The 15,388-nt window shown below is 40.4% G+C and overlaps 3 protein-coding genes across 3 annotated transcripts; 1 reads left to right on the forward strand and 2 right to left on the reverse strand.

Annotated features, from left to right (window-relative positions):
- Window positions 1-452: 452 nt before the first annotated feature.
- Window positions 453-1,021, reverse strand: insl3 (insulin-like 3 (Leydig cell); the record flags this gene model as incomplete). Its single annotated transcript, XM_079172784.1, has 2 exons — window positions 453-634; window positions 829-1,021. The coding sequence occupies 2 exons, from the start codon at window positions 1,019-1,021 to the stop codon at window positions 453-455; spliced, it is 375 nt and encodes a 124-aa protein (XP_079028910.1).
- Window positions 1,022-5,421: 4,400 nt separating this feature from the next.
- On the reverse strand, window positions 5,422-10,945 carry LOC306706324 (potassium voltage-gated channel subfamily V member 2; the record flags this gene model as incomplete). The annotated part of the gene is made up of 4 exons (XM_079173354.1): window positions 5,422-5,751; window positions 8,022-8,147; window positions 9,661-10,294; window positions 10,407-10,945. 4 exons carry the CDS (start codon window positions 10,943-10,945, stop codon window positions 5,422-5,424), a joined length of 1,629 nt encoding a protein of 542 aa, XP_079029480.1.
- Window positions 10,946-12,181: 1,236 nt separating this feature from the next.
- Window positions 12,182-14,440, forward strand: rps28 (ribosomal protein S28). The gene is made up of 4 exons (XM_079172492.1): window positions 12,182-12,250; window positions 12,546-12,593; window positions 13,070-13,192; window positions 14,317-14,440. Exons 1-3 carry the CDS (start codon window positions 12,212-12,214, stop codon window positions 13,190-13,192), a joined length of 210 nt encoding a protein of 69 aa, XP_079028618.1. The 5' UTR covers window positions 12,182-12,211; the 3' UTR covers window positions 14,317-14,440.
- Window positions 14,441-15,388: the final 948 nt, after the last annotated feature.

The raw sequence follows: 15,388 nt of genomic DNA on the forward strand, positions 1-15,388 counted from the left end.
GTGTGACCTTGCATTTATAGTTTTGCTTTGCATTAATTAGGGTGGAAACATGTCAAAAACAGCTGAGGAATAACAGATAACAAATAATCATCAAAAGCTTTATTACAGTGTCATCTGAGGGTGGCAAACGTCTTCTACAATGATACAGAAAATAAATTATACTACCACAAAATTCTTCCACTATTTTTTGTATAAAACAGGTTTGTATATAAAACCTGCGTACATTAAGATGTAATTTCTTTTCCCTACGGTATGGCATAGAAAATAATTTATTAAATATCATCAAATGTCTATAATTACTGATGTGTAGTGTTTGCAAGAATGCTACAAAGCTGGAAACATTTCAAAATCATTCTTCTCAAGGATAAGGCAACTTGGTAAAGGTTCCTCGCAGCACAGGTCAGAACATGTTAAGACAATACGGTCATTGCATGACAAGTGTTGGACTACATCTAGCAAAACTGGATCAACTCTTTCATGCTGCATCCTTTCTCACAGCAAATGTCAGATATTTTTCCAACAGCTCGTCTAACTCGAGAGGACCAGGAGAAGACACCCTTCTCTCCGTCAGATTCGGGAGTGATGTGGACCGTCTCCGTAGCCTGGTGCTCCTCTGCGGAGGGATCTTGGTCCCCTGTGCAGAGGACGTGGAAAGACATCTGGGATTTAGCCCTGGAAATTTATAGTATTGTGCTGGAAAAGTCTTGTGAAACTCCAAAGAGAAGAAATAGATTGATTGGAGTTAACTCAAACAAGACACTGTATTTGTTAAATTAACAATTTAAAAAGATTCAAAAAGTTCAACAAGAAATATCATAAAGTACTTACATTGAGAGGTGTATTGATGCTGCCCAAGTTCTACGTCCGGGACACTTCTCCTCAGCCGAGAGTTACCACAGGACGACACAGCCAGACGTATCAGCTCTCTCCCACACATCTTAATCCTCTCCTGTGCCTGAACCACACACACTGCAGCCACCAGCACCACCATGAGAGACACCAAACACTTAGCAGCAGACATTGTGTGATTATTATTGCTCCTCGGTTGGTCAGAGTGGACGGTTAGATGAGAGGTGAGGTTGGACAACGCAGAGAGCAATGAGGATGTGCGGTGAGTTATGAGGTGAGCTTGAGAGGGCTTATATAGTCAATGGGTGTTACCCGGAGCGGTGGTGTCAAAAATGCTGAGGCCACAGAGTCTTTGAAAATATGTATTCAGCCTTGGCAAAGGAAAAGCATGTCCTGATCTAGAGCTCAACGTAAGTGATGCAAAGTCTTCTCAAGGCTTAAACTCTCATTGAGATAAAAAAAAAAAACCTGGCAATGATCTATGGTTCAGTCTTAAAAACATCAGAGATATTAAGTGAGACATTTTGTGAATTATTTATGCCATTAAGACTCATTGTACAGCTCTTTGGGTCACAACAGAGGTCTGAATTTTGTCATTCGTTGACAAAAGTAGATGTGAATGCTATAAACCCCGTGCTTACAGATCTTAATGTGGTTTAAGGAATCTTAATGTAATTTCATTGACATCCTCCAAACTTGTTTTTACAGTGCATGGATGGATTACTTAACAGGCCACCTGGGCACAGGGCCAGAGGCCCCGAGTGTCAGGGGCCACCCAAGCTTTCTCCTACAAAATGTCACTCATAGAGACAGATATCAATCAGGAAAAGACTGAAAATTACCACAAACATAAAATTAAATGGCTATGAAAAGGGGCAAAACAACCTGAAAGACACTCAAAATGACCACAAAGAGACACAAAACAACCACAAAGAGACGCACAACGACAGGTGTATAACGACTACAAAAGAGAGACAACAACAACAACAAAAAGATGCGTAACAACTATAACGCCTGTGCGTCTTGTTCCTATGTAGTGGTGGTGCCTTTTCGCATGTCTGTACCCAAGGGCCCATTGTCCCATAATCCACCCATGTTGAGCTATTTCCCTTCAATATGAGTTGCTTTTGCACCTTATCTTGACACATCTTGAGGGATGGGAGCTAATTGGAACAGAGTGTTACTGGCAAAGAGATGTCAAGGTTATTGACGCAACTATTCACACACATGGTCACCCCAGGCCGCACTGTAGTTGCATAAACAGCCAAACATAATTCATAATTCCAGCACTGATGAAAGAAATTAAAGGTGGCACTTTAATGTCATGAATGTACTTCTGGCAATGCTTGGCATTTTAACCTCTAACGATGATATCCTTCACTGGTAAGCAGTGATGATTAAAGAGTAGGATAGTGAATTGAAAACTCCAGCCTTACTTGTTTATTTATCTTTACCGATACTATTACTGCTTTTATTGTCATTATTGTTCTACTATAGGGACTGCTGGTGTTATTATGAGTAATTTGTCCATCATTGTTCTGCTTACTACTCTCATTATATGAATCATTTATGTCATATGCATTGAATGTGTTGACTCTGTTATGTTGTTCAGTCTGTACGCATCGCATCTATCACACTTCTGTCCATCCTGGGAGAGTGATGGACTTCTTTTGTCCCCGTTACAGGGGGGAGTTTTTCCTGTATCGATGTGAGGGTCCTGGGACAGAGGATGTTGTATGTGTACACTGTACAGATTGTAAAGCCCTCTGAGGCAAATTTGTGATTTGTGAATTTGGGCTAAACTAAATAAATTGATTTGAATTATTCAATTCTTGTTGAGGCTATCAAACTAAAGGAAAGTATCTACTGTGTCTATGCCTCTGGGTTACCTGTTTTGTCGTTATGTCCTCTGATACATCATTGTTTGCTGGTGAACATATTGGCGCTAAAAGGACAATAAATACAGGTTTAGATTTGACTCCAAATAAATTCAAATGTTGCTGTGTCTGCTTGAATACCACCAACCTTCAGACAAGTTGTTGATCTTTGTCTGTTCTACAATTGTATGTGTGCATGTATCTGCGTCTGTCTGTGTGTGTGTGTGTGTGTGTGTGTGTGTGTGTGTCTGTCTGTCTGTCTGCATCAGTCCTTTGCCTGGTGTCCCTCTTGACTGCATCTATTCCTGTCCTTTCAGTCTTGGCTGCGTCAAATGAGACAGCCAGAATCTCTCAGAACTCTTGAGTTTTAATTGATGCTGACGACACTATTAAACCCCTGGCATCTTTCCCATTACCTTATCCTGTAATACTATTAGACAGGCCGCATCGTCTCTGAGACGAATGAGCCAAGTATCTGTTAATAGCAATGGACTTCAAGTTCCACTTCCATCTAAAGGGAATGTGGATGGTCATGATAATAGTTAGGATAATGAATACAAGAATGCTAGAAAGACGAACAAATCTTTTTATTGAGCAAGGAATACTCTTTTCCTTGAGAACATACACATATTCTTCAATGTAATTATATCTGGGTTTTTTTAAGTTTTCCAGCCTGTTGTTTGTTTTGGGGTTATATGTTCTTGCGTTTTTATGCTCAACAAAGAAAAATAATGACACAATAAAATATTGACACATTTATGGAATTTGCACGTGAAAGATTTATTTTCTCTTCTAGCCATTGAGTAATAGATTGGACTCTAATTATTGAAAAGGAATACAAGTCTATGAATTGAAAATGTAATGAAATAACTAAAAATGTCTTTAAAATTAAATACATATCATAATTATTGTGTCCTTCTTTTAGGACCTTTTGTTTGCACAGTGCAATTTTTACCATATTCATACAGTTATATTCACATGTTAATGCACAAGAGCTGTCAAATTGCTCTTCAGGTTTCAATTATTAGGCTACCGTTGTGTAAAAACAGAAACAATGTAAACAGAAATTTGACACACTAGTGGACAAAGTGGACTGCATGCAGAACACTCGGAAAACAAGGAAGCACTAGTTATGCTATTCTGATGATTCGCCCCTGATCACATCGAACCTACAATAGTCTTTGTAAATATACAGTAATTATGTTCCAGAAAGGTAAAGTCAAATGCTTCACAGGTCTCTGCCTTCGTAAATCAGGGGTGATCGGTGGAGGTACAGGCTGTTTCGCCATGAACAGAGACACAACACATCTTCAGTACAGTTGCAAAGGTGGTGTGAATCAGCTGGTGTTGTATAGTAGGGGCTGGTATCAGACATCATATAAATGTGTCCACTTCCACTTAAACCATCAGGACGGTCTTGAGCAGATCTACTACAAAAACGTTCTTCAAGAGAAAACTGTATTAAATAAGTAGCCAATATGGCACGTTAAATATGTTTGGATGAGACGTTAAATATGTTTGGATGAGATAATGCATTTGCTTACTATAGCTCTCTGGCGCCGCAGGAGAGGAGCTGGATTAATACACTTAGCCGAAGAGCTATACACAGCCAGCAGGACACTGCAAGGACTGTTTGACTACAGGACAGGGCCATGCTTGATCCTGACATCTATAGGAACACAGAGCTCAATTCTTCACTCCCTGCTCGTGATCCCTTGATCATGCCAAATACTGACATGTTAGAAAGTGCCTCTGCCCGTGTAACTTGCATGAAAAGCAGTGTTTTTAATTGTTCTGCTTTTTCAAATTGATATGCCATCAATCAAACAGAACCTGATTGTGCACACCTGATCAGATTATCTGTGTCACCAAAATAGCCCAGTACATGATTGACTTTTGACCCTGTCTTACCAGGCAGGAGGCGCAAGCGCAAATCCCCGTAATCCTTGTCAACAAAATTACACCTATGGTCTTGATCGCTACAGACACTCCCCCCCCCTGCTGTACCTCTCCTTCTACTTAGGTGCCGTCAAGAGCAGGCTGAGGGACTGTACAGAGAGAAAGCCAACACATGAAGCATGGCATGTGGAAGAGCTTTGCACTGGGGAAGTTATACATTTCTCAGGAGCACGTAAATCTGAGGGATTTTCATTGTATTTCCTTACATCAAATAAGTGGAAGAAAATCACTACAATCCAACATGGACTACAAAGTGTTTAACATGGGTGGTATTTAAAATAAAGTCATACTGTTTGTTGAGTATCAAGAATAAACCAAAATAGTTCATTAATAGCACTTCCAAAGAGAACAGTTCTTCAGAAGTATCACACTCATGTTAAAGTGGTTGACTTTGCCTCGTTAATAATGTTACTACTTGACCTACTTGTGTCAAACATCCATTTCCGTTTAGCCGGACTTAGTTGCGGCCGAGAACTATTCTTGGAAATAGACAACAAGCTGTCCAATAGGAGAATCTTGTCCATTTGACAGAGGAGTCATCACCCAAGATAGCGTGCAAACAGCACCTACTGTAAAGCTGAAGCTTAAAGCTTAACTCAACTTGCTGCTGCCTCCATTCTCCCCAACCCTAGATTGTTTATCTTAAATCCCATAGGCTCAGAGTTGGTGGCAGATGGGGTCCTACAATATCCAGACCCGTGGGTGATATAGCCATTTAGGATGAGCGAGGTCGCAGCTAGTGAGAGGCTGAATCTTCGTTCTCGTCGGTAGTTTGCCTGCCAATGGGCCGATAGTGAATCTCGTCATCAGACTCCTCTGGCTGGGGTACGAAGCAGCTGTCAAACTTGCGCCTCATACGTTTCTTGAGCTGGAAGCTGCGCTCTGTGTTTGTAACTGTGTATTCCTGCTCCTTTAGTTTTGCGTAATAGTCAGAAAACTTGTTGAACAGGATGGAGATGGGCATTCCGTTGAGGATGATGCCGAAAGAGATGCAGCCGAACGCCACACAGCGGCCGAGATAGGAGATGGGGACGACGTCTCCATAGCCCACAGTGGAGATGCTCACCTGTAGGAAGAAAAAAGTGAAGTGAGTCAGCTTACATGCATGATCTCTACTCTACTATTTTAATCAGAAAATGCAAAAGGAAAGGGCACACCATGCTCAATCCTCCTGGGCTGTTGTTTTAGTCTTTTTTTACATTTAACATGAAGGGCTCATCCTCATGGTGCCTTTCAGTCTTCCTGAAAACAATCCCTTGGCCATGGAGTGTCTAACAATCAAAAATATTTATTGTACTGATCAGTTGGTGTGTTGCAAAGTTGAGAATGAATAGGATCAAATAAACCCTGAAAAGCCCTGCAACACTTTCCATCTCTCGAATGCAATCACTGTGTCTGGCCACAAACAAGACGCATTACATCGTATTAGAGGGGATTAGACACATATAACAGCTGCCACCAGATGAATAAAATCCACATGTCCCTAAAAACCAGACTGATGACTGAAGGCCCTAGTAATTAAGTAGAAACAAAATCCAAAGAAGTGGTGGATCCTTCGAATATGACTTCCTGCACAATGCCTATCAGATACTAGAAAGCTAATTAGCTAAATATACTGCACCATATGATTACATGGTCAATTGCCAAATATGCCTGACACAATTCTATCAACTAGAATTGAATATATTAACTTTTTTAGCATTCAGATTGTGTTTTCTTCAATATCTTGTCTCCAATATTTTGTCTACACACCATTTCCACTTTGCCAATAATTATTGCTATCAATAAAAAACAGTGGTTGTCCATCTTACATAAGAATGAGTCCTTTGCATTAGTAGGATGTCTGGAAAACATCCAAGGCACTCTGATTTAAGCAAACAAATCCTTTATTACATAATGGAAATCCAACGACTTAACAAGTCTTCATCAGGGTATACGATATCTTGTATTTTCAACTTAAAATCAGAGGGCCTTGGATGATTTCCAGGCTGCGTACTAATATCACAGACTTTTTTCTTATGTAAGTTGGACAGTTGTTGTTTTTTATTTGTACTTGATTGCTCGCCCCATCCTTGAAGAGCGCCTGATTCTCTTCTTCAACATTACAATCACTGAGTGTCTTGAACCAGTGCAGCACTCCTTATTTTTCTAAATGGATGTAATAGTTTCTGAAATACGTTTATTTACTTTCTTGTGGAGAGTTAGATGTGAAGATTGATACCACTCTCATGTTTGTCTGGTAAATGAAGCAAAGCCAGCAGTCCAACATGTCTAAAATGTTAAAAATCCGCCTACCAGCACCTCCAAAGCAATTAGCATGGTGTGTCTCGTTTGTTTACTACATACACAAACAGAAATGTAGAAACAACACGTAATTGTTTTACAGTGAGTTACACTCTGTTACATCTTGGCTGGGCGTAGAGGTTTGAGGCTGGACACAGTCATGGGGTAATCAAATCAAATGCCTTGCCACAAATCTGCTCACAGGAGGAAACTGATGTTCTCAAGTAGAAGGTGCATAATTACAAAGAGCGAACAATCACTAAGCGTCCCAATACCCACACTGCTATACTATTAAATATGCCAGGAAAAGATTTAGTATGTACCAATACATAGTATGTCATCTGCAGCGTGCCAAAAATACCAGGATGTCATACTACATCCAGTCGCTACATCCACGCTTATCTGGCTATTCTGACCCACAATTCTCTGCACAGTGGATATTTGAACAAGAGGGTCAAAGTTCAAGGTGCAATGTTTTGATGAAGTAGTATGTCCCAATCGAATGCATACTGCATGCAACAGTATGTACTTTGCCAGGGCAGCTGCAGTATGTAGTAAAAGTTAAAAAAAAAAAATGCAATTTGGAACGCAGCAATAGTGTGTTGCCCCAAAATAATTAGCTTGGGAGAAGAGAACAGATTTGGTTACCATGTTTCTTTAGTTGTAAGAGATCTGCTGCCCAGTGAAGGTGAGAATTCACTGATTTTTGTAAAATCTCGTCATGGGTTCATTGCTTGGTGGAGCCACAGAAATAGCTCAGAACATGCTTCTGTCTTGTCTGACATAGGCAGGCAGCACAAATCATTAGGCCTAATCCTTGACAACTGAAATCCACCACACTGCTGGATCTTACTGACACCCCCTACTGAGCTCTTCCTCGATCTCTTCAGCACAGTCAAGTAGAGGAGCCAAGGTTCATAACCAGGCTAATTGATCCGGAAGAATCTCAGAGATAGTCATAAGAGCTTGTCGAATCCTCTAAATGCTGCGCTGCAAATTCTAATGCAGTCTAATGCAGAAATTTTACTGAATTGCATGTTGAAGTTTACTCACCGCAGCCCACCACCAGGCATCTGGTATGCTGCTGAATGGTGTCCCAGGCTGATCCATCTCCACAGAGTGCATCAAAGCAGAGAAGGTGAAGATTCCCATGGCAATGAACAGAAACAAACAGCAAACCTAAATAATGACACAAGAGTATATGTCAACAACAGCATCCATTCATATTTGAAAATCAAACAGCAGTATAGTAGTTACCACGAATTGAGACAGGAGTGACACATATGCTTGTTTGGATAAGGTAGAGGTTTTGCCTTTAAAGAAGAAGTTTGCGTCATATCTGTTAGATTGGTCTCACCACAGGTGGCAGCACTGAGGGGGAACAGTTGTAAAATGGACAACAGAACAGAAGAAGAACAGAAGAAGAGCATCCTTAATTCTGATGTGATCTATGGATATAAAAACCTATTATGCTGTTAAGCGACCGTTTATCCCCTCAAATTAACCACTGACAAGACTATGGCATCTTGCTGGCTATATGAAACTTGTCATAACCTCTTCCAAGCTGCTTTTTATTAGTTCAAGTTTCGGTCCTGCAGCCAATCTCGGATCCTATTGGCTATCGGTCGAACGACGAAGGGGGACTAGGGGCTATATTTCTGGGGATCCGATATAGCCAGTGGATATCCAGGCCAAGATTTTATTTTCCGTGCATGTAATACTGTATTATTTTACAAATAGCCAGTATATAAACCAATCAAAAGCTATATCGTCATCAGACAACAGCCGGTAGATTCCAAGATTGCATTTTGACCAATTCGTTCTGCCTCGTTTGCTCTCTACAGGGACTGTTTCCCTGTATTCAATCAAAGCCTGCTCAAATGTGATTGGTAAATACAACTCCAAACTCGACTAAAAACGGAAACCATAACGCTTCCGCTACCAAAATCTTGTCCTGTTGTCTACAGCTTTCGTATATGAATGTAGAATCTGTTCATAGAGATTAGTCCTGAGCAAGCAAAAAGCCAGTGTAAACAATAAACCTCCATCAATTGATTTTTTTTGGCTACTCAGGTGAAAAGGGAAACAAGTTCAAAACCCAACATTGGCATTCTATCATCTTATTAAGTAGCTATGATGACTTGTTAGCAAAATGTTGCAGACCTACACATCCAGCAGTTATGGAGCAACAGTAGAATTCATTTGGACTTGTGGTTTTGGCCACCTGATAAATATTAGTCCAATATTCACTTTACTTTTAGCTCTGTTTTGGTCTCCACCAACCCCTGAGGGAAATGTTTGCCCTTTTAGCCACTAAATTCTGTTCATTTTTATATTCACCAGCTAGCAGTTTACTTTGCCTGTCTTCAGTTTGGTGTGGGGCAGATAGAACAAAGCTAAAAACAGCTGAAACAACTCTGATAAGAGCAGTGAGGCCAAAACAGTAAAGTTGTAGGCTGAAAACAAAAACAACAACCTGAAAGAAGCTAAAATGGGTGATAATTATGCGTGAGTTCATCACTACGAGTTCCGTATACAATTAGTCATGTGATCCACTGATAAAGTGCTGATTGTAGCCGTTTGAACTCTAGCTCATATGGGAGTTACCTGCAGTTCCATTGTTTTATTTTGTGCATGTGCCGTGAATAAAGCTCCTATTTTTGTGTTTCTGTTAGATTTGTGTTATCCATACCTGCTCAGAGCACTGTCGAATGGTAAAACCAAACGCCCTCATGCCGGTGGAGTGACGAGCCAGCTTCAAGATACGGAAGATGCGCATCAACTTGACGACCTTGAGCACCTTGCTGATTTTACTGACCCTAGCCATAGCCTTCAAATCTTCCTTTGCACTGACGTCTTCTGAATCCATAACAAATGTCTCAAAAATGATCTGGAGGAAGTAGGGCATCACAGCCACCACATCAACAAAGTTGAGGGCACTCTTCACAAAATGTTTGATGTTGGATGTTGTGAGTAACCGCAAAAAGTACTCCAAGGTGAAGAAAAGGATGGAAGAGATCTCAACCCACTCCATGTAGGTTTTGCCAGCAAGTTTGTACTGCCTGAGTTCATTCACTGTATTCATTGTCATGGCAACAATAGAGATGAGCACAAAGAGACTGGAGAACACAGCAAAGGCTTTGGCTGACAGTGAGGAGTAAGGATTCTCCATCAAGTCCCAGAGGATCTTCCGAAAGCCTCCAAGAAACATGGCTTTGTATCCCTCGTCATCCTGGTGAGGCTTGATCTCATCAATCAACTCCTGGTTCACCTTCAGTTGGTCCCTGATGTCGTCCACTTTCTCCTCAAACAGAATGCGGCAGCACCTGAGAAGAAGAAGATCATTTATTGTCTAGGCAAATAATGCTTGAAATATACAAACAGCAACAGACCAAGCTATATAATACATATAGTGAGTAGTAAGTAGCTACAGCAAACCTTGGAGTGTCCTTCAGTTTCAACCCCCAGAATGACATCTCTTGCTCAAAGTTGATAGGGCAGAGACTATCCATCACCCACAGGACGTTACTGCAATAAAAGTGGAAGATGTAGTGGAAAAACCTGGGGTCCCTGTCAAAGAAGAACTCGTCCGTCTGAACATTGTAATCGTCACAGAGAGTCAGACGCTTGACCGGATCATTACAGAGGGCAAGGACTCCAATCCTGGTTTTTGGGTGTTTGAGGACCAAATGCTTCGGGATATGAAACACCTTTCCACCTACGTTGAGGTTGACAATGTTTAATTTCCTTAGGTGTGGTGCTGATCTTTCCGGGTTTTTTCTTGCACTGTTTTTCTGATCAGGGGCGTCAAGGTTGTCCATAGATGTCCATGCTTTCACAGAGCTGTCCTGTGAAAAGGGGAATTCATCTTCTTGTTCTTCAACGCTATTTGAAAAACTTACCTCCCGTTTTATGGTCGCAAAAAGACTGGAGCGACGTTTTTTCAGTATTTTCAACTTGGGCCTTGCAATCTCCATTGTGACGGCTCCTTAGACAACAAAGCAACAAAACAAAAAGTGTTGCGCCAATCAAGTCAGTGAAAAACAATAACAATAGTATTCCACAAGATCTCCATTTAGGCAAAATATTGTCCTCTGAAAAGATTGTTTTCAGGTTGAAATGAAGATAAAGAGAATGCTACCGTGCTCGTCTCTCAGCGTGCAAGAAGATCAACTGCATGAGTTAGGGATTCAGCCTCTTTACTGACTCTCTAATCCTATTGCTGTTCATTCTATCCAAACGCAAGTTAAAAATACTGTTCGCGAGGATTAGTGTTGTGATTTAAGGCTTTGAGTTCTGAGAGAGGGGAGGAAAGGCCAAGAGAGTGTTGTGAGGCTCCGCAGAGCTTTACCACATGACGTTTATATCAATGCTGCCAGTACATTGCACTTTCTTGCTGCAGCTATACTTCTGAATTTAGTCTAAACTATACAAAGAAGCTTCGCTTTTTATTTCAATTCCCAGAATTGTATCTATGTTATAAATGTTTCCCCGTTAGTGTCTATGTTTTCGACAAATATTTTCTTAATAATCAAATAATAGCCTACTGACTGTATAGACCAAACTATGATTTAGTTTACTGAATCTATATCTTGAAATGGGAGTAAAACATGCACTGTATGTGAACATGCCACGAAAACAAACATGTAGGCTATGTATGGCACCTCACACTGTATCAATCACTGTGATGTAAAAATCGATCATGTTCAGATTGCTAAACATGTAGTGTATTGGATTGTCTCATGGTCTCAAGTGGCCTGCAGGTAAACACAATCTGTGGTGTGTGTTACATACATCCTAATCAAAGAACTGAAAAATTGTCTATGAGAGAATTCAATACACAAGAGGAAGTCATTTATAATTGTATGCATACATCTTCAAAATAGGGGTTAAACAAACAGAGACAAGTAATTGGCTTGATCATTTCACAAGTTAAAATGTGTGATTTGGTAAAAAAGGACTACTACACCGTGTCTAATGGTATGGCCCTTGTTTCCACCCATGACAGTTTGTGTGAATGGTATTGGCCATTCACCGGAAAAGGAAGTGGGAATCTTAAATGAAATAAAAATAAAAAATAAATCATTTCAGGTATCTTTTTCGATATTTAATTCCATCAGTGGTTTTCAAATGTAATATCAGTTCAGATGAAATTATAACATTTGAAAAAAAAAATAGAATTACAGTTGCCATATATCACCGCCGTGCACCACGTGACTTCCTTTCCGGTCTAACCTGACAACATGGACGCCAGCCGCGTGCAGCCGATCAAGCTCGCAAGAGTAAGAAAAGACTTAATATGTTAAAAATAATCGTATCCGAACGGATAAATTGCCACACGAACAACTCATGTTCCACACGGTTCCAAAACAGTGAAGCTAAATGTACTGTTATACATCGTTTAGCGGACGGCTCTCGTGCTCTCAGCATGGAGGCCCGTCCATGCTACAATCTGGTAGCTTCTTCACTGTTAGCCTGTTGTAGACTGTGAGGACTTTTTTTTGTTCACATCAGAAAACACGATGTATGCTATTATATTGCGTGAGTGTAACTTATATATATGTATGTTTTCTTCAGGTCACCAAGGTGCTCGGAAGAACTGGTTCCCAGGGACAATGCACACAGGTAACGTTCTCCTGATACCAATGATGTCTGAACGTTTTATACCATTTAAAATACACGGATTCTCTGATCCGTCTTTGGGTCGAGGCAACCAATTAACGTTTCCTCCTAAATTAAAGAAACGTTACAGTAGGTCCGTAAAAATCTTACTTTATAGATTAATACGTTAGTTTTGTGACTTGAAGTCATGTGTGCGGGTTTTCCATTAAACCTTGATGCAAGACAGCTTTCCTCTTGGGAACTATCTTGTTTAAAGTTGGTGGTTGAGCTCTGCTAAATGGCTTAAGTGTTAATATTACAGGTAAACTCTAAAATAAGATCACATCCTACACTCTTTATTTGTTTCATTTTAAATCACAAGAGTGTTAATATCTGTGTAGGTATGAGAATGGACCCCTGGCTTTGTGTCAGATTGTACCTCTCAACACACTTACTTGTATTCTTTTCTAATCGTGTCACTTCATCTGATCCTTCTGCAGGTCCGTGTTGAGTTCATGGACGACAGCAACCGCTCCATCATCAGGAACGTGAAGGGCCCCGTCAGAGAAGGAGATGTGCTGACACTTCTGGAGTCCGAAAGAGAAGCCAGAAGGCTGCGATAGGTGAGGGAGCACAAATTCAGCCTCATCTGACGGCCTGCATTCACTAACGGGTGTTTCAGTGCAGTTGGCGTCGCCGAAACTGTCGGCCATCTTGAAGACTGTCGGTTTGGGCCGTTATTTTATGTAGGCTCTTGTCTTGTATCATTTAATAGAATACACAAAGTATTGATTCATAGATAATGGAAATAATGGTATTGCAGGACAATGTGTCAGTGTATGTATGGTCGTTGGTCAGTGACCAGAAAGAAGTTGAACCGCGGCACGATGTAAAGCAACGCAACGTTGCGCCCCTGCAAAAAATGTTTTGTATGAAAAGTCTTAATTTGAGACTAAAATCAGTGTTTTATTGAAAGGTTTTTCTAATGTCCTGTCCTCTGTATGTAAATAGCATGGACAAAACTTAATCAAGCATTTCAATACATGTGAATACAAAAACACCAGTTTGTGTCCTCAAATAACCACAGAATTTAATACAGAGCTCCTGACGCAGTGTCTACAAAAACTGAACACTAATCTTCTCAAATGGAGGATTATTGCAGAGCTTTTTGACCTATATTGAGTTGCGTAACAGAGTTCATCTTTCTTAGTAAGTGTATTTGTGACCCACTCTGAGCGCTGATGATGTCGGATTGCTTACCACTGGCAAATGGGTTTAACCCGACTGCTGCTGATATGCATTGCTGACTGCGCGTCGAACCATGACTATGCAGCTGGAAAATGTATCTTTGCATTGTAGTGTTGCATCTAACCAATCATGGCCCCAAAATTATAATTTTTTTATCCAAATTGAATTCAGTTAAGTCACGTGACTTGTGGTTTACGGTGCATTTCAGCCGTGACCTCACATGGGTTTAGTTCTGTGGTTCTCTCTGAGCTGGTCATCAGGACTGCGCTCTAGTCTCTCAATTTCCTCCTGAAACACCAGACGAAGGCAGTCAACAGGTGGCTGAGTTAAAAGTAGCAGACATATCATTGAGTCACAATATTACAAATGAGATTTAGTAGATCTATTCCATGAACTTAGAACCCTGCTTCTTTCCTGTTCTACACAGAGGGTTGTTTTTTTGTCTGGTTGAATGGTTGTTGTTGAGATGGTGTGTGAGACTGATTTCTTCTCTTCACAGTGTCCGCTGAAGCTGAGAGGTGGACTCCAATCCTGTGAAGCAGAAGACACCGTCGGTTTCACTTGAAATGGCCTTCAATCTCACTTGATCAGATGCGTTGAAATAAATTTGGTTATTAAGATGAGTGGATGTCCTGTGTTTACTGTATGTGTCGAGTAGAACTGACACGTTTTTCTCGTAGTTATAGATTTTTAAGTTGTGGTCGAGGTATAGAGGCAATGTGATTGATTTTATTCATTTATGATACTAAATATTTTCAAGTTACTGATTTAGACAAAACGCTACATTTGTTTTCAATAGACGAACACGACGATGGTAAAATCGTCTCCAAGAAAAACCTTAAATTCCGGCAAAATGAAGTAATAAAATACTTATGATCCTTTAAGTATCAAATCAACTTAATTTGAACATGAACTAGTTAAGTTAGTGGAGGGCTGTAAATGTGAACAAACGTAAGTACTGTACCACAACTACAATTGAGGTACGTGAGTATTAACATTCAATGCTACTTTATACATCCTCTCGTCTTCACATTTATTTTACAGTTAGTTACTTACACCTAATTAATATATTATATAATATACCTATTCATTAAACTATCAAAACAAATTAATTTACTTTCTGATTAACATTGAACATCCTCAGACAATTCAATTTATTTGTATAGCCCAAAATTGCAAATTTGCCTCACAGGGCTTTACAATCTGTACACACATCTGTCCCAGGACCCTCACATCAGGAAAAACTCCCCAAAAACCCTTTAACGGGGAGAAAAGAGGAAGAGACCTGTGGGAGAGCAACAGAGGAGGGATCCTCCATCAGGATGGACAGAAGTATAATAGATGTCATGTGTACAGAATGAACAGCATAACGGAGTTACAACACATTCAATGCATATGACAGAACCACGGCAGGAGGTAAGACCAGGGTCCACGGAAACCTGTGAGCAAGAAAGCACAGAGACTCCGGTGAAGAAGCAAAGTCAGTAATGAGCATTAATGGGACATCAATTCATAGAGAAGGAGATGAGGAGAGAGGAGCTCAGTGTATCCTAGGAAGTCCCCCGGTAGTC

This window comes from Pholis gunnellus, assembly GCF_910591455.1.
Source record: "Pholis gunnellus genome assembly, chromosome: 14".
In the NCBI taxonomy this organism is placed as follows: Eukaryota; Metazoa; Chordata; class Actinopteri; order Perciformes; family Pholidae; genus Pholis; species Pholis gunnellus.